Source organism: Pyrus communis, chromosome 5 (genome assembly GCF_041283825.1).
Source record: "Pyrus communis isolate YQ-2024b chromosome 5, ASM4128382v1, whole genome shotgun sequence".
NCBI lineage: Eukaryota > Viridiplantae > Streptophyta > Magnoliopsida > Rosales > Rosaceae > Pyrus > Pyrus communis.
In genome coordinates, this window is record NC_142569.1 from 11,974,952 (window position 1) to 12,002,278 (window position 27,327).

Here is a 27,327-nt window from a genome sequence, read left to right on the forward strand (position 1 = left end):
CATGGAGAAAGAGAGAGAGAATCATACTCTCTTGTAATCTTTTGGGCTCCTTTCTTAATCATGAATTAGACCTAACCCTAAATTTTAAATTTTATATATTCCCTTTCCTACCAAATAAGAGAAATGGAAAACGTTGCTTCTGGTTTGACCAAGAAAGAAGTGTGAAGACATGTTCGCAGACTACTAAAACTAAATATTTGTGAAGGAAGATGATGAATAGGAAAGAAGGATAAAAGAATATATTTATGTATACCTAAAAGGAAACTAAAATCTTTACCTACCCTCTAATTAGATTTTCTGGATAATAATTAAGACGTTCACCAAAAAACAAATTAAACAAAAAATTCATATGGTATATACAGGACCATATTCCATCTTATACATGTGTGTTTATCCATAAGCTGTTTCTGTAAAAATGGACGTAACCAACCCTATGGTCTGGCATTAGTGTTTCGATTTTGCGATATAGGGCAGATGTTGTCAAAACTTCCATATAATAAAGTTGTTGAAATTTGACCACAATAAGTCTAAAATCTCTAGAAAAGTTGTTATATATGTATTTTGATGTGCTAATCACATATATAATCTCATGAAGAAAAATACTTAAAGTGCATTTTTCAAAAAAGTAGGTAATGCTAGAGAGATTAAATTTCTAAACTACATGATGTGTCATCAATAGAAAAGAAGCACGTTAATCAATATTTAAGTAATAATCCAATATTCAATAGCCACATTATTTAGTTTATAATATTTAGTTCAAAAATTGGGTAATGCTAGGGAAACTAAATTTGTAAACAAAATTTTATAAACTAAATGACATGTAAGTTGATGATTGGATTAATACTCAAGCGTTGATAAACGTGTTCATTTCTATTGGTGACACATCATTTAGTTTGTAACTATTATTTACAAATTTAATCTCCATAGTATTGCCTTTAAAAATTTAGTCTGCTTAACATAATAATAATAATAAATAAATAAAAAGTACATAGCACTAAAGCAGGTGCTTCTAGCAAGCACTTTTAAGTGGTTTATTTTATTTTATTTTTTAAACTAATATATACTTTTAGAAACTTTTTTTTTAAGAAAAAAATTTGAACTTTTTTTAAACACTGTCAGAAGTACTTTTAATAACCTCAAATATACCCAAATCTTCCAATTCTTTACTTGATCTCCAACATGCAATTAGGTAATCCATATGTTGCATATTACCAGCCTCCTTATTATTAAAATATAAGTGATGCTAGAGAGATTATCTTTTTAGGTCATATTTGCAAACTATATAATTTGGCGGTTAATAATTGAATTGTTTCATTAAATCACCAAATTTGAATCCAACCATCAACCGTCACATCACTTAGTTTACAAAATATGATCTAAAAAGTGGTCTATCTACCATTTAAAGTTAGAGTAATGCTAGGTATATCAAATTTTTAAATCAAATTTGCAAATCAAATGATGCGTCATTATATGTAATAAACACGTTAATCAATACTTAATTAATAATTCAATCATCAACAATCATATCATTTGATTTATAAAATTTGGTTTAAAATTTTGGCCTCCCTTAGCATTACCCTTAAAGTTTACCCCAATTATGCCCTAGCCTCCACTTGACATCGGCAACATTCACATTCTCTAAGACCATTTATGACTCATTTACGTAACCATAATTGGAATCAAAATAAGAAATTGAATTTCAATTATGGGAAACCCTGGTGCTTACCAAATATGGAGGAATCAAATAGTTTGTGAGATCTACATGAATTTTGGAATCTAACTCCAATAGTTGGAGGAATTAGACTCCTACATTTACGTGGTATTTTGATTACGGGAGAAGGGAGGAATCGTGAATCCACTTTTTGTACCTATTATACCCTCACATAATCTCTAAATTCCAAACTTACCCTCCAACCCAACAGCAATCTAGGTGTTCTTTCTTCTTCCTCTAAGCGTCCTTCACACAACTGCGGCCATCCACCACCAGAAACCCCTACCGTTTTACCTTCCCCCCACACTAGCAACCTTCCCTTCCCATGAAATTAGTTACCAACAATTCATTGTACAAGAAGTTATGGAGAGAGGGAAAGGAACTTTTGTGGCTTTCAATCAAAGAAAAAAGTTGAGATCGAGAAAGAGAGAGAGAGTTACAGTGGATGAGTGGGTTATTTTCTTGTTTAGGATCTGTGGGGTGGGAAGGTGAATTTGGCTAGAGTTTTTCATTTGTCTTTTAATTAGATTATAAACAATTTTATTTAAATAATGAAATTATTCTATTTTTTTTCCTTTTATTTTATTATTTTTATTTTTTGAACAAATAATATTATCTACACAGAGAAAAGGTCGGGCTTAGCCTCACAATAGGCTAGCAACAATAATGTGATTCAAATTCGCCTTTGGTGAGAATCAAACCTAAGGCATCTCACTTAAAAGTGAAGAGGAATACCACTAGACTGTAGTACTAAGTGACATAACTAATTAAAATTTTATTAAAAATAAATATAGGGATGTAATAAACAAAAAATAACAAGGGCATTTTGGTAAACATATGAATTCTATTCCAGTTAAACAACTTATATGAACTTAGTTACTATTCTGATTTTAAAACATTTAAGTAAACATCGTCAATAGAAATTCAATTATGACTTATTCCTAATATTTTGGTTATGGTTACATAAACGAGCTTCTCCTTGGTGAGAATTAAGTTGGCCACCGAGCTTCTAGCAATTAGCATAGCTAGCATTTATAAATAAACAACAACTAGGAAGCCAGTGATATCCTCATGATTTCGCTTTTCTTGCAAGCACTTTTCTTTACGCGTGACTGAAAATCATTATAGGTTTAACAAATTAAACTACTTGTCCATGATTAATCAATTAATTAATCTACACTTGAAAAGATAAATATTCTCCCCCAATGCTAACGCGCTTGCTTCTTAGTAAGTACAGCCGGCCATAGAGAATGAAGGCATGCATGCATATTTCGATGAAAGAGAAGAAAGCTAGCCCCAAGGATCTTGCTATGAAAGAGGAGAAAAAGAAAAGAGAGAGAAGCTAGAAAACATTTCTTCCCCATCCTAAAAGTAGAAAGCATCCCTAATAAGATTATCAGCCACTAATCTGGCAGATTGGCAGTGGAGCATTGCAAGGCTGGTAGAATATACAAGCCATAGGGATGGCAAAAAAAACACATATCCCTATCAAATCATGCATGGGATATATCATTTATCACTACCAAACTCATATTATATATAATTATGTAGATATATATTCTCATTCTCTATCGCGTATATCATAATATCTATCACCTTTGCATGTTGCATTTGGAGATTTGTTTTTCTGCAATATTAGAGAGTGGATCACCAATGAAATATTGGGGCAAGGAGTAAGTGACTAGATAAGATTATGTAGCATGCAAAGCATTTCACACTATTGAAGTTTAAGGTTAGTGTCAAAATAGGCCATGAAGTTTTATTTTTTTCACATTATATTCTAATGTTTTGACATTTGTCTAATTTACACATTTCGTTAGGTTAATTGTATTGTCAACCATTTAATTCTAGCTGAACAACTAACGATTGAATATCAGAACATCAGAATGCAATGTAAAAAATTAAAACCTCATAACCTAATTTAAAATTTTAAAATTAACTTCAAACATTAATTTTGTAAAATGTATTTTGCTGTTTATTTTTCTGCAATATAAAACTGTTGGTGGCAAATGGAGTATTGGGGCTTGGAGTAAGTGAATAGATAAAAGCTTAGCAAGCAAAGCAACTTTAGATATTCATTTTGATCATAGTGATGATGATACTACTCATTTCATCAAAGCCAATATAATATGGAAATTCTTACAAGTGCGAAGCTTATATCTTCCAAAACCTTTCATGAAAAGAAGAGACGCTCATGGAATTCAAGGCTTTCATGCACATGCTTGCCTCTCCTCTTCCCATGAATATATAATCTCTTTTCATATACTCAGAGCTCCAAGTGGGGATTGAGATGATCAGTAGAGTGGGACAGACCCATGATTTTTTCCAACTCAAAACTAGGAAGTATGATTCTCTTTATTCTTATTTAAATAGTTACAATTAAATTATGTCAATATCTTATTTTGAATATTTTTATAAATAAAAAAGACAAAAAAGAAAATGTTAGAAAAAAAGGGAAAAAATATAATAATAAGAAGGGAGGAAATCCTAATCCTAAAGCTAATTGTGTATATCCACAAAGTAGTGTACTTTGACAGTCCTAGCTAGTAATTTCACACAAGTTTTTAAGTTATAATACAAACCCTAAAAAGTTAAACCTAGGTTTAATCACCATCACGATCAACTTAATTAAGAAAAGCTCTAAAACTTCACTTTGTAGCCAGCTTTTAGCAGGGGACGCGTGTCAAAATAGGACTATTCAAGTTGATACCGAAAGTAGAACATGATATGAGTTTCTCTCACCCTTCCGCGTACTAGTATGAACAAACATCTAGGGTTTATCCAGCAAAATTAACATGGTCAAATGTGTAACTTAGTATTACATTATATTGTGATAATTTTTTTATTTGTAAATGAGACGTTTTAAGTTTGATTTTTTAAAGACGAATTTAAACTACATTATTACTAGCTTATTGTGAGATTTAGTCATTCCTAACTTTCTTAGTATAAATAATATCGTTTGTTAAAAAAAAAAAAAACATAATAAAATGTAGCCAGTTAGATTCATGCGATCTAAGGCTAGATAGCTGACTAGAAGATTGTGGTTCGTTTTGGTTTGGCATGCATTACATCTAAATTCCCAAAGGTGTTAGAGAAAGTAACTATTTTTATAAGATAAGTGAGAGCGCTTTCTACCTACAAAAGTAGGTTACAATTCAATTTTTAAAACTAATTTGTGGGAGTAATCGAGTCTGCAAGTTATAAACTTAGTAATTTCAAACTTACTGAAAAAAAAGCAATATCGTATGATCCAAACATCTTGTTATAATTGTATAGTCGGTCACTTGCAAAGAAAAAACATATTCGTTTATATCAAACATTTGCAAATGACTGAACAACGATAAATATTTAGTATCAAACAATCTACTTAATGATTGATATAACCAAATGACAAACATTATAGTACTCGGCAAAAGGAAATCCTAGGGCTAGGGTCTCTTTTCTTTTTCGGTATAAAGAAAACACTACGGAAGTAATTCTTAAGTATAATTGTCACTATATCACGTGATGGTACAATCCATCCACTTTGTAAAATGCATTTTATTAATAATGTTATATCGTGAACTAAAATCAATTGGTAAAGGCACAAATGTGTCATTGGTTACTTCGTAAAAAACAATTAAAATAACTGGCATTTCATCCCTAACAAATGTGCTTGATAAATTAAGACTGTAATATTGTCGTGCGCGATAGATACAATCTTTATTTTTGAATACTGTATTGTCTTTTTTCTTTGGGTCAAATAAATACTATATATACTCTAAAACATACACTTGTTGATGGTGAACGAATGCATCATTGCTGACTTCAACAAAAACAAGTGAGATGGACAGATGAGATGGACAAATGTGGGACCAAGGGAAGCTGCTAGCGTGGTGTGAAACCGGTTGGTGGAATGGGCTTTGTGGGCCATTAGGGTCCAGTTTCCTCAAGTGAGCCCCAAACAACAACTTGGCTCCTTCCCTCCACGTGAGCACACTGCTCAGACATCCATGTCAGCATTTTCCGCCACGTAGGCACCAACTTCACGAGATATTTTTTTTTATTTTCAAAATAAATTATTTTTCAAACGGCTTTTCGAAATTCCCTGCGGGCCAAAATGCCATTTCTTGGATTATTATGATTTAATTTCCACTATCTATGTACTTATTTGATTTATGCATTATTTTGTTATATATAATTTAATTTTTATTTAAATTTTGTATTATTATGGGTATCATCTATGATTGTGAATGCAATTTCCCTACTAACATACATTTCAAATACTTTTGCATGGTTGAAATAGAGATGTGATATTGGTATAATATTATTTGTGATAATAATAATTGTCTTTTTTATAGGTCTAATTCATTTTAAATGCATGCCTCCAAGGGTGATTGAAGCGTTTTCCTAACCTCATTTCTTTTTAAAAAGGGGGACAATTGATGGCGAATCACGGTTATCTATCTCTTCTGGGTCCAGAGGAGGCTAGTTAGGAATTGCACTTCATTCAAGCAGTTTCGCATTTTACAAAGTATCAAACTCAGAACCTCATATTATTTTTTTAAAGAGCTGATGTTCACACATTTTCGCTAAACAACTTTTGGCGGTTCTTGTAACATCCCACATCGCCCAGGGGAGTGATCCTTAAATGTATATTCCCATCCCTACCTAGTACGAGGCCTTTTGGGAGCTCACTGGCTTCGGGTTTCGTAGGAACTCCGAAGTTAAGCGAGTAGCGAGTGAGAGCACTCCCAGGATGGGTGACCCATCAGGAAGTTCTCGTGTGAGTTCCCAAAAACAAAATCGTGAGGGTGTGCTGGGGGCCCAAAGCGGACAATATCGTGCTACGGTGGAGTCGAGCCCGGGAAGTGGCCGCCCGGGCCGGGATGTGACAATATGGTATCAGAGCCTAACCCTGGCCGTGGTGTGCCGACGAGGACGTTGGGCTCCTAAGGGGGTGGATTGTAACATCCCACATCGCCTAGGAGAGTGATCCTTAAATGTATATTCCCATCCCTACCTAGCACGAGGCCTTTTGGGAGCTCACTGACTTCGGGTTCCGTAGGAACTCCAAAGTTAAGCGAGTAGCGCGCGAGAGCACTCCCAGGATGGGTGACCCATCGGGAAGTTCTCGTGTGAGTTCCCAAAAACAAAACCGTGAGGATGTGCTGGGGGCCCAAAGAGGACAATATCGTGCTACGGTGGAGTCGGGCCCTGAAAGTGATCCCGCCCGGACCGGGATGTGACAGTTCTTAACCTCACTTGTTTCACACACAACATACAATTCCCCACAAAAATAAAGATTATCAAACAAAAATATAAAAAGTCCTTCATCTTGTGGTAGTGATGAAAACTTTCCCAAGAAAAGAATAATCCAATAAAATAATTGCAAAAAAAATATTCCAAGCCTCTTGAATATTTTTATGCAAGATCTAATAAAATAATATTAGAAAATATTGTTTATTATTATTTTTTTAAATAAACAAAAAACAAAATGCTTATGATTTGGAAGTGCATTTAACTCCCCACACTCCTATCACATGCACTTCTCATCTATATAAGCACCCCCAACCCCCTCCTCTCCCTCCAAACCAAACTCACTCTATTCTCTACATTTGCAAACCTCAACTTACAAAACCTTTTCTCTCAAGATCTTTGATCTATTTTCGACTACAACAACAAACAATCCCAACTTGTGTTTTGCTTGAAACCCATTACTCAAAATCCCACAAAATTCACACTTATAGTGTTTGAACTACTTTTTTGATCATAAACATGGAGAACTTGTTTCGATTAGCGGATCATGAAGATTTCTTTGCTCGCCGTTGTATCATGATCAATGGTCCAGTTATAGTTGGGGCCGGACCATCAGGTCTGGCAACGGCAGCCTGTCTCAGAGACCAGGGAGTACCCTTTGTCGTCCTTGAGAGAGCCGAGTGCATAGCATCACTTTGGCAAAAACGCACCTACGACAGGCTCAAGCTTCACCTTCCAAAATCATTTTGCCAACTCCCCAAGCTTCCATTCCCAGAAGACTTCCCTGAGTACCCAACAAAACGACAATTCATCGACTACCTTGAGTCATACGCAAAACACTTTGAGATCAACCCAAAGTTCAACTCCTGCGTTCAATCAGCAAGGTACGATGAGACAAGCGGTTTCTGGAGAGTCAAGACCGTTACCTCAACCGAGTCGACCCGGTCCGAGGTTGAGTATATTTGCAGGTGGCTCATAGTGGCCACAGGCGAAAATGCTGAGCGTGTCGTGCCAGAAATCGATGGCTTGTCGGAGTTTGGAGGTGAAGTTATTCACGCTTGTGAGTACAAGTCGGGTGAAAATTTCAGGGGAAAGAAAGTGCTTGTTGTTGGGTGTGGAAACTCCGGCATGGAAGTCTCTCTGGACCTCTGCAACCACAATGCCTTCCCATCAATGGTGGTTAGAAGCTCGGTAAGTCTTCGAATAAAGTACTTTAAAACTAAAAAACGAAATGGTTATCAACCGAGTCATTAATTTTCTTTAATAAATTTTAATATTTAATGGGATTCTAATAATTCTTGCTCTGTTTTTTACAGGTTCATGTTATGCCTAGAGAAATCTTCGGAAGATCGACGTTCGAATTGGCGGTTTTCTTGCTAAAATGGCTGCCAGTTTGGTTGGCTGACAAGTTCCTACTGATGTTTGCCTGGTTAGTGCTCGGAAGCATTGAAAAATACGGGCTGAAAAGGCCATCCATGGGACCAATGGAGATGAAGAACGTTGAAGGAAAAACCCCTGTTTTGGACATTGGTGCATTGGACAAAATCAAGTCCGGTGGAATTAAAGTTGTTCCTGGAATCAAGAGGTTCTCAACCGGTCAAGTCGAGCTCGTCAATGGCGAAACCCTCGAAATCGACTCCGTTGTTCTAGCCACCGGATACCGCAGCAATGTCCCTTCTTGGCTTCAGGTAAAAAAATGTTCCAAACTCCTCTTTTTCTTTCTTGAAGTTTAAAACTCGGCCGTATACAGTGTCTGTCACATCATATGTTGACGTGACAAGTCAACTGAGAATGATGTGACAAAAAGTGTATGTATACGACCGTTGATGGTAAAAACTTTCATGTTAACTTTGATCGTTGATTTTGGACTGGTGACTAATCTTGTTTTGTGCTATGTTTAACAGGAAGGTGATTTCTTCTCTAAGAATGGATTCCCAAAGCAGCCATTTCCCCACGGTTGGAAAGGAAATGCAGGACTTTATGCAGTAGGGTTCACAAGGAGAGGACTCAATGGTGCATCAAATGATGCCATGAGAATTGCACAAGATATTGGCAATGTGTGGAAGGGAGAAACAAAGCAGGTCAAAAAGAGAACCACAGCTTGCCATAGAAGATGCATTTCTCAGTTCTAAAAATATTTACCTATCCATTCAGAAGATTAACCACACACTTAATTAACTCTCATGGTGTAAAAAAAATGAAAAAAAAAAAAAATAGTGTACATGATATAAGGGAAAGAAAACAAGCAGATAGCACACAGAGACAGAGCCCTCTCCAGAGGCCCAAGTATTGGAAATGTTTGGGCATTTTGTATACTGAGGATGACGAGGCTTTTTTTTTATCTTCTTATTTTTTTATTTTTTTATTTTTTTCTGAATTTCCATACAGTTCTTTTGTATCATATTAATCCAATTATCACGTTCAATCACATATTTTCATTTCTCTTTCTATTTTCTTTCTCCATTTATCACATACTTTTTACATACAAGTAGAAATGTCAGTCTTATTAAACGATCATAATTACATACAATACTCAGTTCAAATGTTTTTTCTTATACAATCGATATTCTGCTTTAAACTAATATAGTTTACAAAAGTAATGATTCAAACTCAGATGTCTGGAGAAGTACATCAACTATAGCTAATATGGCTATCGCGGGTGCCAGCTTTTGCGGCTAAGCTCATGTGTAAACTAATTTGAGGTTCCTTCTCCCATTTCCTCTCCACCTTGCAGTAATTTTACATGGTTTTTCATGTGCAATGTTCCTAATTCGCAGCCAAGAACAACTACTTGAAGCAATATAGCTCTAAAAATAGTACTAAATCAGCTTAAACCCATGTTTTCCCCAAAAACCTATTAAAAAAAGGCCAGCCCACTGATTCAAAGTTTTTGAGATTGGCGACTAGCCATAAGCATCCATCATCAGATGGGTAGGACCCATCAATGGAAAAATGCATACTCAACTCTCTCTCTCTCTCTCTCTCTCTCTCTCTCTCTCTCTCTCTCTCTCTCCACTCTATCTCCCTCTCTCTAGAGAATTAGCCAAACACCATTCCCTTTAACAACTATTACCTTTGAGGTTTGACCAACTTAATGATCAAATAAAAATACATGTTTATTAAGCCTCTGTTGCCTCTGCACATGGATAGGAGCCACAAAGCCCTTCATGAAAATTACTTACAGTTAAATCTTCTCTGTAAAGCAATATCTAGAAATTGAAGGAATGCAGTTCAAAACTTTTACCTTTTGGAGTGATAATTTGTAATGTTGTGTGAGAATTAATTGTTTAAACATATTTAATTATGTAAAGGAAGCCAATAACTATACCTTTCTGCCAGAACACTAATGTATTTGGCCGGTAATATTTCTGAAAAACTTTTAAATGGCTCAGGTAGGAGGAAAGGGGAAAGGGCATTATGCATATAATGATATTAGCAGAAAGCTAAAGCTTATCGAACAGATGATGAGGTTGGTGTTATGGATAAACTTTTGAGTGTGATGGTGGGACGATCATGTGATATATACTAATTCACGTGTTATAATATCAGTAGATGACATGATTGGTAATACATGAATTTAGGGTATAGAACTGTTGATAAATATATACAAGTATTATAGCATGAATGGTAAAACTGGTACGTCAACGAAGAAGTACTCGGTGGTTGGGCAATAGATTAGGAAACTATATTTGGTTATGGCGTGTGATAATGACTAAGAGGTTATGAAGGTATATTGGTAGTGGTACAAATGAGCTGGTTCTAATCTGGACGTGAAAAAACAACTCAAATTCCTTTCATCCATAGAAAAATCTTTGTATCTGCAGCCACATATAAAGTTTGTTTTCTGTGAAAAAGATATCCAACAATCTATTCTTACACTGTTACACATTCTATGCTTCACCATTCTGGTAAAGACAATATATGTCACTCTCAGTATTTGTTAACTGAATCAAAGGGGGACAAAAAACTTCTTTGAATATATCAAACTAACTAATTTCCATGTGCCTTTACTTAGTTCTTACCCATTTTATGTTGCAGCAATATTGTCTTGTAAGAGAAAATATCAACCTCATCGAATGTAATTGATTCAATGTACAGAAGACAGATTGTAGGACAAATTTACACAAATAGAAACAAGACTATCAGTTTCTTCCCGTTTTCTGTGCAAAGACAAAAGATCAGATATAGCTAGGAATGTCATTGTGGAAGTAAAAGCAATCACGCATTGAATCAAATTAAGGACAGTGATAATGATGCATTGTCATATAGTTTAAATTTTGCCTACATTAGGAATGTCATTGTGGAAGTAAAATCAAACACGCATTGTTATGTAGTTCAAAATTTGCGTATATAAAGCAATGCGTGATTGACTTGAAATACGATCATAATGATATCGTCTTTGCATGATCAAGTTGGCATACATATAATAAGAACATTCACATATATGTTGAGAATGAATTCCACATGGATGGGAGGTGGGACCTTGCATGAGCTTATAAGTAAGTTGAGCTACTCCCCATATTGCCAATCGATTTTATGGTATAACCTCAACTCTTTATGGTATCAGAGCAAGTTGTCCCACGTGTGAAGCCTGAGCCTAACAGCCACACGTGCTCCACGTCATCGATTCATTTGTAACGTGTTAGGCTTGAAAAATCGTCACACATGAGATGCCGTGTTGAGAATGAATCTCACATTGATGAGAGGAGGGACCTTGCATGAGTTTATAAGTAAGTTGAGCTATTCTTCATATTGTCAATTGACTTTATAGTGCAACCTCAACTTCTTCACTACACACACAAAATCGTATCCATTGAGTAAAAAAACTCTATGAGGCAACGCATCCATTAGGCTTTACAGAAAAACGAAGTCTCTTAAAAACACCCCACATGAGAACCCCATGCTGCAGCTGATTCAGAATCCCAAAAATGATTTCAATTGAAAGAATGAATGATGCTCTTTCAAGTCTTTCACCACCACAACCTCAACTCACCTGAGCAAACTGAGCCTTTCTAAAAAAAAACATGACTGCGATAACATCTACAGTTATTTGTTTGCTCCTCTCTCTCTCTGTTATTTTCCAACATCTTCTTCATAAACGGGTTTTTTCTGCCGGTAACACTAAAAATAACACATGGGGATGGCCACGGTTCTTCTCCGCCGCAATCACATCACTATTAACTTCTCTTTTGATTGTTGCTCAAGTGAACCATCAGACTTTGTGTTCCTTCACATGCCATGTCTATCACAGGCTGGTGTTAGTGGACCTATATGGATCATCGAGGATTTTGGATCTTAAGTAAAAGAAACGCATCACTTCATTTGGGCCAGTAGGGTTTCTGACCATAACCCTAAATATATCAATCAGGAACAGGCAGCAAATTAAGACACAGTCTGAAATTAGCCAATAAAGTTTTAGTTCTCTTTCAAATGTCATGTTGCTTTCACGAACTCCAGCTGCATGCAGTGTTTAGTACTTTCCAAGTACAATTGAATTGAGTGGTGCAGTGGTTCGCTGGAATCTAGATTCTATTTGAAGGAGGTTGTCACATAGTTAAGTCTATTTAGATGTCATCCATGCATCTTATGTTTTCATTTTTGGTTTTTTCATAAGAATTCATCATTAATAGTCAAAATTTAACTTTTAAATTCATAATTAACAGGTTTTATAAAAGCTTTTAAATATAACAAAACATTCACATCAACATATGAATACCCTCCAAAATAAAATAAAAAACAAACAAAACACCGAAGAGATGGCGGTTTCTATTCTTTTTTTTTCTTTTCATTTTAGGGTATTGATTATTGTCATCTCCCAATATAGAAAATTAGAAAGAGGAGCATGGTAAATTTTTATTCATTTCTTAGTTGACAAAACCCTCTCTATTTGAGGGTAGTTAGGTCTTTTCAAGATGAGTTTTGGCTATATTTAAAATAGTTTATAAAAATTGACATGTATGAATTTAGGGACAAACAAATTTTGGCTACAAGTGATAAAAACTGACATTTATCATTTTGAGGGTATAGTTAGCAAAACCCTCAAATCTTTCAAAATTAAAACTGACATTTACCATTAGGTTTTGAGGGTAGTTAGGTATTTTCAAGTGGAGTTTTGGCTATATTTGAAATGTGGGACATAAACTGCCATTTTCCATGATTGAGGTTGTGCCATTCCCATATGGACCATGCACGCACACTGAGTCACTGATTGCACATGCAGTGAAGAGACGAGTGCAAGTCCTCTGCAACCCTAAGCCTGAAACCAGCCAGCAATGAGTCTCTGACCATGCAGCAAGCCTTGCCGAACACAGAGACACAATTCATACATTTGTTGTATCATTATTTATCATGCTTTGGTTTGGAATTAAATAGCAGCGAGACAGAAAATTGATGGGGTTCTTGGCTTTACTAAGATATGCATGGATATCTGATTAAGATGCAATTTAATAAGGAAAAATTGGAAAATAGGCACATTTTGTTATGAAAGCAGATCATACACTTTTTACAAATATGAAGGAGCTGATATCATAGTTCGTCATCATCTATTTGGGGATTTATTGACGAGGAGGAAGATTTGGATGTCTCAGTCACGTGATAAGTGCTATACTCACATGACCGGGATACAGAGGAGACAGACTATGTCGTCACTGGTCACATAATCCTATACTTACATTAGTCGGATATAGAGAAGGTCGTCACCGGTTATGTGATGAATCCTATACAGTATACACACATGGGGATGTACTTGATGACCTCCAAGAATCCACTAATCTAGAAGGACAAAGCCTACAATAACATACAAGGCTGATCGTAGTTGTACAAGCAAAATGGTTATATCTATTGCTTGAAATACACAAATATAAAAATGTATAACTTATCTAACACTTGTTTTTATTCTTTCTTAGAAAATAAATCTTTATGTAAGACGGCTGATATTGATTAAAAAATGAACATGCATAAATGTTATTGAAAATGTATCTGCAAAATGTCTGGATGTATTGTTGGCAAGATATTAACGGAATGTTTATACTTTATAGTACATTATTTTTTCTAAGAACAAACGTTTGTTCAATAGCCGGATTATTACCCAAAATTATTAGTGTTTATTTTTGGTAGAAGGAGGGAGTTAAATCTTTATCAAAATTGAGAAAGATAAAAAAAAAAAAGAAGGGTACCTCGGCCCAAAGAAACATACACGCTCCCTAAGATGGCCCTTATACAAAAACCTAAAGGTCCATAAGTCCATATCTTCTTGCTGGTTAATGCTTTTCATATGTGGCTTTCGTTCTCCTCAGTCCAACTGCCAAAAGCCTCAAATCAATGGCAGCAAAAGCCCAGTTCCTGTTTTCACTTTTTAATCAGCCACTGAATGACAAGGAAAATGAATCCAACTGTCAAAAATCCAAAAGAGTAAGAGAACACAATGAAGAAATTTAAGATTTTATCATAAAATTAAGGATTGACAATGCAAAAAGTAATTTAATTTCTTCTAAATTCTTACAAAGTTTTTCTTTCATCGATGTGAGAATCATTTATTTCATATTTTCACACGTTCTCTCGTATATAAGAAATTTTCAAACCAAACACGTAAAAAATATGAATTAAACAACGTATAGCATGTGTAACTATTAAACTTAACACAAACATGGACCATCATTTTTCGATACCATAAAAATAATTTAAAGTTACATCATAAGCAATTATAGGAGACCCAAGCCTGACAATATTTCTCCTTCACCTGTTGTACAGCTTTTTACCTTCGCATTCTCATTTGTCAACAAAAAAGGCGGAGGAAGCAGGTAAAGTGACCGGTAGATAGGCCGAAAAGCCAAGCAAAAAGCTCCCAAGAAAGCTGAAGCCACAGAGAGAGAGAGAGAGAGAGAGAGAGAGAGAGAGAGAGAGAGAGACAGCAGCAACAGCAATGGCAGTCTCATACAATCTCACCAATTTCGCATCCGTTTCTCTAAATTCAGCTCGCATTCTTTCTTCTGCAAACAAGTCATCCATTTGCTCTCTTCCCTTCAGCAATAATAACAGTCCGGGAGGCAGCTCGAGCACCAGCCTTTCCAGCGTCCATGGCAGCTCGAGACGATGGAGACCCATGTCGGTTCAGGCCATGGCTTCCTCCTCCTTCGGGTCTCGGCTCGAAGAGAGCGTTAAGAAGACGGTGGATGAGAACCCAGTTGCCGTCTATTCCAAAACTTGGTGTTCGTGAGTGCATCTTTTCAAATCTCCTGTGCTTTTAAATTTCGTAAATTTGCAATTTGGGTGTTGATCTTGGTGTAAATTTGGTTTCTTTTCGAGAAATTTTGAATTCGGTTTTTGGGAAATTGTGTATGAAGATACTCGTCTGAGGTGAAAACGTTGTTCAAAAGGCTTGGCGTGGAGCCGATCGTGATTGAATTGGATGAACTGGGTACGCATTTTTTACCATTACGTGGCAATGCTTGAGTTTGCAGTTCAGTCCTTAGATTTAATGTGAATGTTAATTGAGCTTTAGTTTTAGTTTTCTGTGTTTCACAATGTGGTAGAATAGTTGGAATAGAAAATATGATGGTAGGTTAGCAGAACATCTGTAGAAGGTGTGAATATTGAATAGTATTCAAGATCAACGTGTGAGCTCCATTCGCCTTTCGAACGGAAAGGTTGTAGGAATGTCCTCACGTTTCTGGGGATATCCTAATGGTCGAAATAATGTTTCTAGAATCAAGAAAATAAGTTTGCTTTTATACACAAAGTTCAAAGGTTTTTGTTCCCTGAATTTAATAGGTTACGCATCTGTTTGGCTTTGTTTTAATGTTGAAGAATCATGTTTGAATCCGTCGCTGAATTTGAAAGCTATTTCTCTTGTTCAGGTCCCCAAGGGCCACAGCTACAAAAGGTATTGGAGCGGCTTACAGGACAACATACCGTCCCAAATGTTTTTATTGGTAAGTAACTCTTTGTAATTCTTAGTTAATCTAAAAAATCTCGAACATGTTCAATTTACAACCTGAGCTCCCATCCTTGGATTCATTTGATGGATCCAAGGGTGGACCGGTATGTTAGGCTACTTATGCTGCAGCTCCACATAGCTTAGAAAGAATATTTATTCTAGAAAGTATCTCAACGCGATGTTTATTGCAATTTTGTACAATTTCAGTTGTCCTTAATACTTATTATACACAGTTGTTGATAAGTGCAACGGTATCACCCATTGTTGATGAAGAATGTAATCTTTGAGCAACAAATTGTTTATCTCCTCCAACAAAACTAGAGTAGTAGTCTTGTGGATGTTATCTATATGTAGTTCGGCGTTGAATGTTATCCAAAAGGTGAATTGCTGTTTCCTTTTTTCTATTCTCGTCTCAAACACGCAATCTTCCTTTTTTACATTCTTTTCTCCATACTCACTCTCAAGGTTATATTCCCTTCATTTTTTCTCCTTTCAAACACTGAATCTCATCCTCCAAGGTTACAAACAAAAGTAAAGACTAAAGAAACCTCCTCGAACTCTCTTTTCACTCTTTATTTTGTTACTGAGCAATTGCCGGAATAGAAATGAAACTTCTTGGGTCCTTTAACAGTCTCTTGTGTCAATGCTAGAAAATTGTGATATTATCTGTCTCTAGCCCCCTGTTAATGGTCACTCAGTGAAATACGGTAAGGTTTAATTAGAAAAGAAATTATCATTTTGTTAGATTTTGACTTCATAGTAATCCCATCCTCAGTACGATTTCTCAACAGTAGCTTCATTCAGTAATAGGCACTATCTGAAGAAAGATATTACCGACTAATGGGTTTGAACACATTATAAGTTTTTCATATTGCAATTTCTACTATTGATCTTAATGTTTGTTTAATAATAAATTAGTAATAGAAGCTCATACTTCTGTTCCTTTCCATGCAGGTGGGAAACACATTGGTGGTTGTACAGGTATCATATTCTTACATGAATGGTCGTCTTTTATGGCACTGGTTTTTAACAAAACAGTTTTGCTTTTTTTTTTTTTTTTTTTTTTTTGTGTATTTTTCACGAGTGGGCAATTGATTATACTCTTAAAAAACATAGAAGACCAATGTGACAAGAAAGTTAAGAAAAGCACAGGCAAATGTGTAGTGACCATCTCCAACAGCCTAGTTAAATGAGACTTTCTGGCTACTTTGACAAAAAATGCAGAAAAACCAAAGCTCCGACAGGCTAGCTAAATAACTAGCTAGATTTAGCTAGGAGGAGGGGGAGAGAGAGAGAGAGAGAGAGAGAGAGAGAGAGAGTTAGATTTTTGCTAAACATTCAAAACTATACAATTACATTGTTCGTGGGCTTCAAGAGAAGAAAAAGGGCTTGGGTTGTTAAGTTTAGGAAAATAAATATTTTAACTTTAAGCTAAAATAGCTAGTATTGTTGGAACGTGGTGGCTAGCCATATTAACATGTGGGTCATTTGGCTAGCTACAATATCAAAAATTTAGCTAGTATTGTTGAGATGCCCAAACTCGTCTCTTTTTGGGTCAACAGTTGTATATCTTTGTGTTGGCCGTGCTGGATAGTTATAAAATCTTCCGTGACAAAGGAAAATCTTAAAGAGAACAAAGTTAAAACAAAGGGAAACTATTTTAATGTCTAATGTTGCTCTTACATCTGATATGCAGACACTGTGAAGTTATACCGAACAGGTGAACTCGAAACTTTACTCTCAGAAGCGAGTGCTAAAAATACACAAAGCTAAGCTCGACAGCCCAGCGTGCATTCACTTACAGAGCCTGATCTCCTCGCAGTCTGATTATTCGAAAGAAAAAGACGCTCAATTTCTACCTCGACAAATTTCATTGATCAGAGAAAGTACACTGTGAATGCAAATTCATTTTCATAATACCTTTATGATTCGACAGTTAATGAAGGGTTTTTGAAGATTACACAAGCTGTTGCATTTTTTATATATCTGATATGACTCCTTACTCTTGAACCTTTATTCGTGTTTGGTTCATGTATATATATTAAGAGACTTGGATATCAAGAATTTGCTGGCTTCGTAAACTTCTCCCTTAGGCCTTTAAAATAGGCCAACAGTTGACTTGGATCAGGATGATTTCCTTTGATCCCAGGAACTTCCCTGAAACTTTTAATCCATGCGTGCAAGCGTGGGAAGCTATCGACGTCCAGCACTTTTACACCAGCCGTTTCTTCCATGACCTCAATCCAGAATGCTATCCATCCAAAAGATAAGTCTGTCATTCCGATCTCATTTCCGTCAAAAAACTTCTTCTCACCAAGGCCATGCTCTTCTAGGATTCTCAGATGTTCTTGGGCATCTTTTACTGCTCTTGCTAGATCTTCGCCAACAGCTTTGTAGAATCTAATAAAGCTTTGCTTCTGAATTACACAAAAGAAAACTAGTCAGTGAAGACATTGTATTATGTCAAACGGGGGTAGAGTCAGGGAGGTAGGATTACCTTGTCGTCTCCAAACTTGGTCCAAAACCGAGCCACGGCCCTTGCGTGAGGGTCATTTGGCAGCAGAGGGTTCTGCGGCCATGTCTCGTCGATGTACTCGAGTATAACCATGGACTCTGCAATACTTTTTCCTCCATGGACAAACACCGGAACCTTCTTATGCACCGGGTTATGGCGAAGAAGCAAATCAGTCTTGTTAAAAATGTCCTCTTCCAGATACTCATATTTGATACCCTTGAGATTCAGAGCCCATGTAACCCTGTAAACATATGGACTTGTCCAGAACCCTATTACCTTCACTTCCTCCATATTCTTCTTGCTTGTGGTTGTCTTCTTACTCTGGTCTGGTGGATGCTATATATTGCTGGTTGGATGCAGTTCAAACTTGCGTGGGCTCCAAGCTGTCTGTAAAGGAGGTCACATGGAGATTACGAATTATAATACCGTCTTATTTGACCTTGAGTAATATTTCATATAAACCTACACTTAGTCTTAAGTCTTGTCGGTTCATGTATCTATCTAAGATAGATATATATATATATATATATATATATATATATATATATATATATATATATATATATATATATAACTTAATTCTAACAACTCTAATTTTTTTTCTACACAAATCAAAAATCCAGATTTTTAAATCCTTATGCTCCGGACACTAGTGGATCCAATTTCAGAAATTCGTGCTCTCGGAGCTATACGTGGCAGAGAAACGTTGGTGGTCTTGGGGAACACACAAATTGCTTTGAAAAGTCAGCTCATTTGGTCAGAAGGCCAAGAAGAAATAATCAACTTCTTGTTAAATTGCTAAATCCTTTTTTCCATTCTCGTCTCCAAACTCAATCTCAAGGTTATATTCCCTTCATTTTCTCTTTTCAGACACTGAATCTCATCCTCCAAGGCTACTAAAAAAGCTAAAGACTAAAGAAAACTCATCGAACTCTCTTTTACACTTTATTTTGTTACTGACCAATTGCTGGAATAGAAACGACACTTCTTGGGGTTCTTTAACAGTTTGGAGATATCTTGAGTCAATGCTATAAAATTGTGATATTTGATTACAAAGATAACCAATCTTTGGGGCAGTTTTAGAGAAGACAGGTGGGCTATTCTCATTTGGCCACATTATGAAGTCAGTAACTTGGGTACTCCCTAGCGAGTACCCAAGTATCGTCCAAAAAATAAAAGATCAATGTGACAAGAAACTTCAAAAACATAGGCAAATACGTAGGGAGCATCTCCAACAACCTACCTACTTTAACAAACATGAAGAAAACCCAAGCTCCAACAGGCTTGAAGAAAGACCAAGCTCCAACAACCTACCTACTTTAGCTAGGAGAAGTGAGAAAGTTAAATTTTTGCTAAACATTGAAAACTATAAATTGCATTGTTTGTAGGCTTGAAGAGAAGAAAAAGGGCTCGGCTTGTTAATTAGTTTAGGGAAAAACATATTTTAACTTACTAAAATAGCTAATATTAAGTGGAAGTGGTGGCTACCCAAATTAACATTTGGGTCATTTGACTAGCCACAATAACAAAAATTTAGCGAGTATTGTTAGAGATGCTCGAACTCTTCTATTTTTGAGTCAACAATTGTTTATCTTCCGTGACAAAGGAAAATCTTAAAAAGAACAAAGTTAAATCATAGGGAAACTATTTTAATGTCTAATGTTGCTCTTACTTCTGATATGCAGACACTGTGAAGTTATACCGAACAGGTGAACCCGAAACTTTACTCTCAGAAGCGAGTGCTAAAAATACACAAAGCTAGGCTCCACAACCCAGCATGCATTCACTTGCAGAGCCTGATCTCCTCGCAGTCTGATTATTCGAAAGAAAAAGAAGCACAATTTCTACCTCGACAAGTTTCATTGATCAGAGAAATTATACTGTGAATGCAAATTCATTTTCATAATACCTTTATGATTCGACAGTTAATGAAGGGTTTTTGAAGATTACACTAGATGTGCTTGAAACTATTGACGTATGGAATGCACAAGCTATTGAATTTTTTTTGTATCTGATATGACTCCTTACTTTTTAACCTTTATTCGTGTTTGGTTCATGTATATTAAGACTTGGATATCAAGAATTAGCTGGCTTCGTAAACTTCTCCCTTAGGCGTTCAAAATAGGCTAACAGTTGACTTGGATCAGGATGATTTCCTTTGATCCCAGAAACTTCCTTGAAATTTGTAATCCTTGCGTGCAAGCGTGGGAAGCTATCGACGTCCAGCACTTTTACACCAGCCGTTTCTTCCATGACCTCAAGCCAGAATGCCATCCATCGAAAAGACAAGTCTGTCATTCCGATCTCATTTCCGTCAAAAAACTTCTTCTCACCAAGGTGCTCTTCTAGGATTCTCAGATGTTCTTGGGCATCTTTTACTGCTCTTGCTAGCTCTTCGCCAACAGCTTTGTAGAATCTAAAAAAGTTTTGCTTCTGAATTACACAAAAGAAAACTAGTCAGTGAAGACATCATATTATGTCAAACGGGGGTAGAGTCAGGGAGGTAGGATAAGAGTTCACAATTATGAGAACGTTTTCACCACGGGTTGGCCTTGAATAAGAGTTCACAATTATGAGATTTATAGATGACAACTTTGTTTCTATTTTGTGAGTATGGTACTTGAGAAACCAAACTCCACATGAATGACTTAGAATTAATGTTTCTTATACTTTAAGCTTATTGTTGGACAGATTCATTATTCAAATAGAATAGGGTCTAGTTATGTTCAGGGCTGATGTGTGTTTAAGAGGTTTGGTGTTACATGTAGGCCTCGTCGAGTTGGTTATGGCAGTGTGTTTCAGGATTTTAAAGGCTAATTCCTTGGAATTTTTTGTTCTAACTTGAAGATTCCTATCTCTGTGGTGGCAGAGGTAATAGCGATAATTAAAGCTATTGAATTAGCTTCAGTTCAGGATTGAAATTTTATTTGGTTAGAAGTTAATTTTTCTTTGGTTGTTGACTTCTCGCGTTCTCCTCAATTGGTGCCTTAGCAATTGATGAGAGTGGGAGTGGAGGAATTGCTTGCATAAAATTTTCCAAATGCATGGTAGATTGGAAGAATTGTCTCCGGCAACTTCATCAAATGCAATTTATGTGTACACATATTTATATAGAATGAAATCAGGTTGTAGATGATTTAGTTTCATTTGGGACAAATAGTTATGCTTATTACTTGTGGTCTAGGGTTCCAAATATTGTAGCCTCTGTCCATGTTCGTGACACTTTGTTTTGTCCTTATTATCGTTTTCATTGTTCATTTTGTCTTTGCTAGACTTGGCATAGTCCTCCGGCTTGTATCTTTATGGTTTACTTTCATTTATTATCAATAAAAATGGTGGAGGGATGGGGCACGTGGTTCTTTGGAGGAGGGTAAGTGTCTTACACACGACCATTGCCGACTAATCTCACCTAAGTTTTTCTCTATTTAGCAAAAAAAAAAAAAAAAAAAATCTGTAGTTTGTGTCAGATTCTTTATCTCTCTTCCTCCTCCCCAGAAATATAATGATCACAAGTGAAACAATTACTGAGAGCTTCAATAAACACATCCATAAGTCCATGAAGATATATGTGTGTGTGTGTGTGTGTGTATGTATAATTGTTTATGATTCTGCTTAAGCAATGAGTGTTGCTCTTCGGTCCTTGTAATACGTTAACATTGTGCTGCGCTCGGGAAGGTTTTGTTTGATTGCTGGGAACTCCTTCAAACTTGTATCCATGCATGCAACCGAGGAAAGCTTTCAGCTTCCAACACTTTAACCCCAGCTACTTCCTCCAGTACTTCCAGCCACCAAGATATCCACCCAAATGCTAAATCAGCCAATCCAATCTCTTCGCCGCCAAAAGACTTCTAATTTCTCAGGCCATGCTCTTCCAAGATTTAAAGACTTTCCTGCGCTTCCTTTATAGCTTTCACTTGTTCTTCCCCAGTTGTTAAAAAGAAACCAAGAAAAGCTAGGTTCTGTGACAAAATATATCAGGGTTAGTTTTTGCGTTTACATCAAAGATTTTTATGGCCGAACAGTATGACAAAGTCAGTTTGTAGTTCAATACAATGTCAATATAACAGTCATATATCCGAATAAATATTCGTAAGTATTCAATCATTCTGATAACATCATATGTCTTAGACTGTCGAGAACAATTACCTTATCCTCTCCAAACTTCACCCAAAACCGAGCTTCGGCTCTTTGGTGAGGGTCTTTCGGAAGCAAGGGCTTGTGTTGCCATGCCTCTTCAATGTACTCAAGAATGACAACTGATTCTGCAATCGGTTTCCCATTATGAACAAGAACAGAAACCTTCTTGTGCACTGGGTTGTACTTTAGAAGTTCCTCACTCTTGTTAAATAACACATCCTCTTCTTCAACATACTCATAGTCCACACCCTTGAGTGTTAGAGCCCATCTAACCCTGTAAACAAATGGACTAGACCAGACTCCCAGCAATTTCACTTCTTCCATTTTTGTTATGCTGTGGTACTAGTGATACCTTATTTTTTGTAATTGGATTAACTATTTGTGCTTGAAGTAATCAAGGGGAATATTTGACATTTCCCACGTAAAATACAGGGTGGTGTTATCTATACACTAATTTTTATCTTCCACATAACTTTTTTCAAATTTTGACCTTTTGAATCTTGAATTAAAGAAGTTCAAATTATAGAAATTAAAAAGGTATGTACAACGTAAAAAAAAAAAAGTAAAGAAAAGTGTGGATGTCATTACCCAAAATATATATCATATTTGGGTGATTGTTAAATGGTCAACAACACATACAATTCAAAGGTGCATCTGTACGTCAGCGATGATGTCACAACAAGAATTCAAGAACAGTGAACATGCAAATTAAGTTTTTATTAATGGGTTCTATTACCAATAATTAAAGATGATATATGATATTTTTTGGGGAGGCTATTACCCGTTTGTTTTCTAACGCTGACCGCATTCATATATTATCTCACCTACATGATGTTAATAAAAGCTCTATAATACTGCCACCTAGAAATAAAGAAAACCATGCATATTGTACATTTCAAAGAAGTGTGTTATGGTCAATCAATTGCTTCATAATTTGATATGTGATATCTGTTTATCAATCGTTGTGGGGGTTTTATAATGCATTAAAATAGCCAATAATCGTGGACGATTGGAAGTAGTAAAATTATATGTTATCCATGACCGAAAGTAGCAAAATCATATGTTATTGTCACTAGTACATAAGATTTTAATCAAAGTAACAACGCATATGTTTATCTTAGGAGTCAAAATGTGTGCAATTTGCACTTTAATTGACTTTTCAAAGTCAATTAGAGATAAAGAGAAAAGTACACTTCATTATTCATAAGTAGTTAACAATATTCCTCAGATCTCTTCTTTGGAATTAATTTTTTTTATATGACCAGACGTCTCTCCCTAGCACGAGAAAAAAGAGAGTAGGAATATGGAGACCTATAACTCCAGTAGGCCATGGAAGTGTACATGTAAATTTAAGTGCAAGTTTTTATTTTCTGGAAATTGGACAGTCCAACTAATACAACATGACAGTAACAAAGAAGTGACACCAGCTAGCACTAGCTACTTATTAGCTAGAATATATTGTTCATGATTGTGCTGAAGCAACAACTGTTGCCCTTCGGCCCTTGAAATAGTTCAACAATGCATTGCGCTCAGGTAGGTTTTCTTTGATTGTTGGGGATTCCTTGAAACTTTGAATCCATGCATGCAAGCGAGGAAAGCTATCTCCTTCAAATACTTTAACACCGGCTGCTTCCTCCAAGACTTCCAGCCACAAAGCTATCCAACCAAATGCTAAATCAGCCAACCCAATCTCGTTGCCGCTGAAGAACTTCTTGTTTCCCAGGCCATGCTCCTCCAAGATTTTAAGATTTTCCTGCGCTTCTTTTATTGCTTTCACTTGTTCTTCGCCAGTAGCAAAAAATAACCCAAGAAAAGCTCCGTTCTATGTTGGACAAAACATTTGGGTCAGTTTGTGTTTAAAATGTTACGTAGCCAGACAGTCTAATACGTAACGTTAGTATACCATTAATCTCAATAACCTATTTAAATAAGAATAACTCATGCTCAATCACATGGATACCATAACATGCTAAACTAATGTCGAGAGCGATTACCTTGTCCTCTCCGAACTTAGCCCAAAACCGAGCCTCGGCTCTTTGGTGTGGGTCTTTCGGAAGCAAGGGGTTGTGTGGCCATACCTCTTCAATGTACTCAAGAATGATAATGGACTCAGCAATTGGTTTCCCATCATGAACAAGAACAGGTACCTTCTTGTGCACTGGGTTGTACTTTAGAAGTTCATCACTCTTGTTGAATAATACATCCTCCTCTACATACTCATACTCCACACCCTTGAGCTTTAGTGCCCATATAACCCTATAAACATATGGACTAGCCCAGGCTCCTAGTAGTTTCACTCCTGCCATTTTTGTAGTTTTTGTGTTGTGGTTCCTGATTTGTTATGCTGGGTTTCTAGATCTATTTATACCCCTCAATTAGATCGGCTGCTTGTGCTTCAAGTACATGGCTTTGGGAATTTAGGGAGGAATTGGCTTCTTTCACATAAAATATTATTGGAAGGTGCATGTGGACGCGAGTGATTTCACTTCTGCCATTTTTGTTATTTTTGTGTTGTGATTCCCTGATTGGTATGCAGGGTTTTTAAGTTTATTTGTACCCAACAATCAATTTGGCTGCTTGTGCCTCAAGTACATGGGTTTAGGATTTTGGAGGGGAATTGGCTTCTTTCATGTAAAATTACTTTTCACTGGTGTATAGTTCTTAGTAGTACGGAAAATGAATAGCTGAAATTAATGCTACATAGAATTGAAGTCGCACCATAAAATATAATATAATATTCTTAAGTTATTGTTACTCAGTATTACGATTTAGTAATATTTCTTTTTACCTGGAAGTGAAAGGTCTTAGGTTTGAATCTTGTGATTGGCAAATTCGATACCAAATTAGGCTGCCCATTGTGTGGCTTTATCGAACTCCCCCTCCCCTTAGTGTAAAAATATTGATGTACTAATTAAAAAAAAAAAAAAAAAAAAAATATATATATATATATATATATATTCTTAGGTTACTTAGTCAAGGGCCATCCTTAATGTAAAAATATCGATATATTAATATATATATATATATATATATATATATATATATTAGGTTACTTAGTCAAGGATCCTTAATATAAAAATATCGATATATTATATATATATTAGGTTACTTAGTCAAGGATCCTTAATGTAAAAATATCGATATATTAATATATATATATATATATATATATATTAGGTTACTTAGTCAAGGATCCTTAATGTAAAAATATCAATATACTAATATATATATATATATATATATATATATATATATATATATATATATTCTTAGGTTACTTAGTCAAGGGTCATTATAAATAACTCACTGGAAACATAAATGGGGTGCATGTACGTTAGCGATGATGTCACACAAGAAATCATATATGTATCCACAGCTCACTGGCCTCTCTCCTGCAGGTGGTTCGATCAAAGACAAATTTTTTTTTTTGTTGCCGGTTCAAATGTGGTAGATAGATAAGGAAATCTATCTGCAAGGCCCGGTCAATAGCACAAGTCGCACACTTTCATAATTCATTGTAGATAACTTTAACGAAAAACATCAGGTAATGTTTATTTTAACGAAAAATCATATTTTTATACTAAAATATCAATCATGGTACTATTCATTCGACCCTTTATTTGGTCCTTATCGTTAAAACTCAAAGTTTTCAAGCCATTTTCATTAGTTTTCTTTTCATTTTATCCTTTGCTTCAATTATGAGTGTAAAAACAATATATAATACATTTTTGTAGAATTGGAGAACTAGTTGTGGGCAGGGACGGATCTATTAAGGGACCGGGGTGGTCCCGGAACCACCCGAAAGCTCAGATAAATAGTTGTGAGGATCTTCAAGGACCACCCAAGTCTAGGTAGTGGTGAAGAAGAACAGCAGCCATGACGAAGGAGCCTCGTTCCAACGAAGAAGACAATGCAGAGCAACCTTTTGTCTCTGTTTGTAATCAATCTCCAATGAGGCTGCTCTACCTGGCGCACTCATTAATAAGAAATTCATGAAATAGGACATGGCTTCTATGCTAACAAAAGTAAGATAATATCAAGAGGTGTGGTGCTTCAGATGTAAGACCTTTTGACTTCTTTTGCAATTGGTGGCTAATGAGGCTGCCCCACCTAGCCCATAAATTAAAATAATAAACCAAATTTTTAATATAAGTATAACTTTTTTAAAATAATAAACCACCTCTTTGTTTTATCTTTTTGCTCATCACATATTTACACGCACCGTTAAAAAAAAAAAAAAAAGAACATCCTACTATCACCATCTTTTATAGAATAGTCAGATTCTTTCAATTAAATTAACTTTACCAAAATCAAGTCATTAAAAAAATTTTAAAAAACCTTCACGTGATACTGTGTAAAAGAATAGAGTTTGGGGGTAAAAGTCTAAATGTGTGTGAAAGTAAAGACTTTTGAACACCTATGTTTTATGTTGTCTTGTAAAATGTCTAAAAGAGATGTCTATGTATGTTTGTAATCAATTTCATTCCAGCAATAAGAAAAGAAAGTGTTTTTGTTATCAGAAGAAACTTGCTACCAATGGTAAGGAGAAACTTGCATCAAGCTTTTAGAAAAATAGTCTGAAAGTTTTTCTTACTATTAGTAGCAAGTTTCTTCTCGTTACAAAAACATTTTCTTTTCTTATTGAAGGAATGTGATCGATTACAAACGTACATAATAGTTTTTATTTTATTTTTTTGATAAAAAAAGGGAAGTGTTATTGGCACTCAAAAAATCTCATTCTACACTCCTCACAAGTGTATTTTTCTTTCATAATATAGAAAGTTTGGAGTG

General features: G+C 35.7%; 5 protein-coding genes across 6 annotated transcripts; 2 read left to right on the forward strand and 3 right to left on the reverse strand.

The window, feature by feature from the left end:
- The first annotated feature begins 7,428 nt into the window (after positions 1-7,428).
- Positions 7,429-9,197, forward strand: LOC137726868 (putative indole-3-pyruvate monooxygenase YUCCA5). Its single transcript, XM_068465822.2, has 3 exons — positions 7,429-8,140; positions 8,266-8,637; positions 8,854-9,197. Exons 1-3 carry the CDS (start codon positions 7,469-7,471, stop codon positions 9,079-9,081), a joined length of 1,272 nt encoding a protein of 423 aa, XP_068321923.2. The 5' UTR covers positions 7,429-7,468; the 3' UTR covers positions 9,082-9,197.
- A 5,494-nt stretch (positions 9,198-14,691) lies between these two features.
- Positions 14,692-17,849, forward strand: LOC137725456 (glutaredoxin-C5, chloroplastic). 2 transcript variants are annotated; one of them, XM_088694321.1, is made up of 6 exons: positions 14,692-14,993; positions 15,027-15,160; positions 15,292-15,365; positions 15,805-15,879; positions 16,839-16,865; positions 17,581-17,849. In XM_088694321.1, exons 1-6 carry the CDS (start codon positions 14,871-14,873, stop codon positions 17,655-17,657), a joined length of 510 nt encoding a protein of 169 aa, XP_088550447.1. In that variant the 5' UTR covers positions 14,692-14,870; the 3' UTR covers positions 17,658-17,849. The 2 variants fall into 2 exon arrangements, with proteins under 2 accessions (XP_088550447.1, XP_068320244.1); XM_068464143.2 differs by having other exon boundaries at positions 14,697-15,160.
- On the reverse strand, positions 17,772-18,735 carry LOC137725454 (putative glutathione S-transferase). Its single transcript, XM_068464142.2, has 2 exons — positions 18,382-18,735; positions 17,772-18,301 (listed from the first exon to the last, which is right to left on the reverse strand). The coding sequence occupies exons 1-2, from the start codon at positions 18,688-18,690 to the stop codon at positions 17,942-17,944; spliced, it is 669 nt and encodes a 222-aa protein (XP_068320243.2). The 5' UTR covers positions 18,691-18,735; the 3' UTR covers positions 17,772-17,941.
- A 1,547-nt stretch (positions 18,736-20,282) lies between these two features.
- Positions 20,283-22,893, reverse strand: LOC137721468 (glutathione transferase GST 23-like). The gene is made up of 2 exons (XM_068460567.2): positions 22,546-22,893; positions 20,283-20,832 (listed from the first exon to the last, which is right to left on the reverse strand). The coding sequence occupies exons 1-2, from the start codon at positions 22,858-22,860 to the stop codon at positions 20,476-20,478; spliced, it is 672 nt and encodes a 223-aa protein (XP_068316668.2). The 5' UTR covers positions 22,861-22,893; the 3' UTR covers positions 20,283-20,475.
- An 819-nt stretch (positions 22,894-23,712) lies between these two features.
- On the reverse strand, positions 23,713-24,892 carry LOC137726683 (glutathione transferase GST 23). The gene is made up of 2 exons (XM_068465623.2): positions 24,531-24,892; positions 23,713-24,358 (listed from the first exon to the last, which is right to left on the reverse strand). The coding sequence occupies exons 1-2, from the start codon at positions 24,840-24,842 to the stop codon at positions 23,999-24,001; spliced, it is 672 nt and encodes a 223-aa protein (XP_068321724.2). The 5' UTR covers positions 24,843-24,892; the 3' UTR covers positions 23,713-23,998.
- Positions 24,893-27,327: the final 2,435 nt, after the last annotated feature.

Excerpts from the sequence above, each read along its gene's own strand:
- LOC137726868 (XM_068465822.2), top strand. The coding sequence starts at position 7,469 with ATGGAGAACTTGTTTCGATTAGCGGATCATGAAGATTTCTTTGCTCGC. Across the intron at positions 8,141-8,265 it reads CAATGGTGGTTAGAAGCTCG|GTTCATGTTATGCCTAGAGA; the intron begins GTAAGTCTTCGA and ends TGTTTTTTACAG. Across the intron at positions 8,638-8,853 it reads ATGTCCCTTCTTGGCTTCAG|GAAGGTGATTTCTTCTCTAA; the intron begins GTAAAAAAATGT and ends TATGTTTAACAG.
- LOC137725456 (XM_068464143.2), top strand. The coding sequence starts at position 14,871 with ATGGCAGTCTCATACAATCTCACCAATTTCGCATCCGTTTCTCTAAAT. Across the intron at positions 15,161-15,291 it reads TATTCCAAAACTTGGTGTTC|ATACTCGTCTGAGGTGAAAA; the intron begins GTGAGTGCATCT and ends TTGTGTATGAAG. Across the intron at positions 15,366-15,804 it reads GATTGAATTGGATGAACTGG|GTCCCCAAGGGCCACAGCTA; the intron begins GTACGCATTTTT and ends TCTCTTGTTCAG.
- LOC137721468 (XM_068460567.2), bottom strand. The coding sequence starts at position 22,860 with ATGGAAGAAGTGAAATTGCTGGGAGTCTGGTCTAGTCCATTTGTTTAC. Across the intron at positions 20,833-22,545 it reads TGAAGTTTGGAGAGGATAAG|AAGCAAAACTTTTTTAGATT; the intron begins GTAATTGTTCTC and ends TGTGTAATTCAG.
- LOC137726683 (XM_068465623.2), bottom strand. The coding sequence starts at position 24,842 with ATGGCAGGAGTGAAACTACTAGGAGCCTGGGCTAGTCCATATGTTTAT. Across the intron at positions 24,359-24,530 it reads CTAAGTTCGGAGAGGACAAG|AACGGAGCTTTTCTTGGGTT; the intron begins GTAATCGCTCTC and ends TGTCCAACATAG.
- LOC137725454 (XM_068464142.2), bottom strand. The coding sequence starts at position 18,690 with ATGGAGGAAGTGAAGGTAATAGGGTTCTGGACAAGTCCATATGTTTAC. Across the intron at positions 18,302-18,381 it reads CCAAGTTTGGAGACGACAAG|AAGCAAAGCTTTATTAGATT; the intron begins GTAATCCTACCT and ends TGTGTAATTCAG.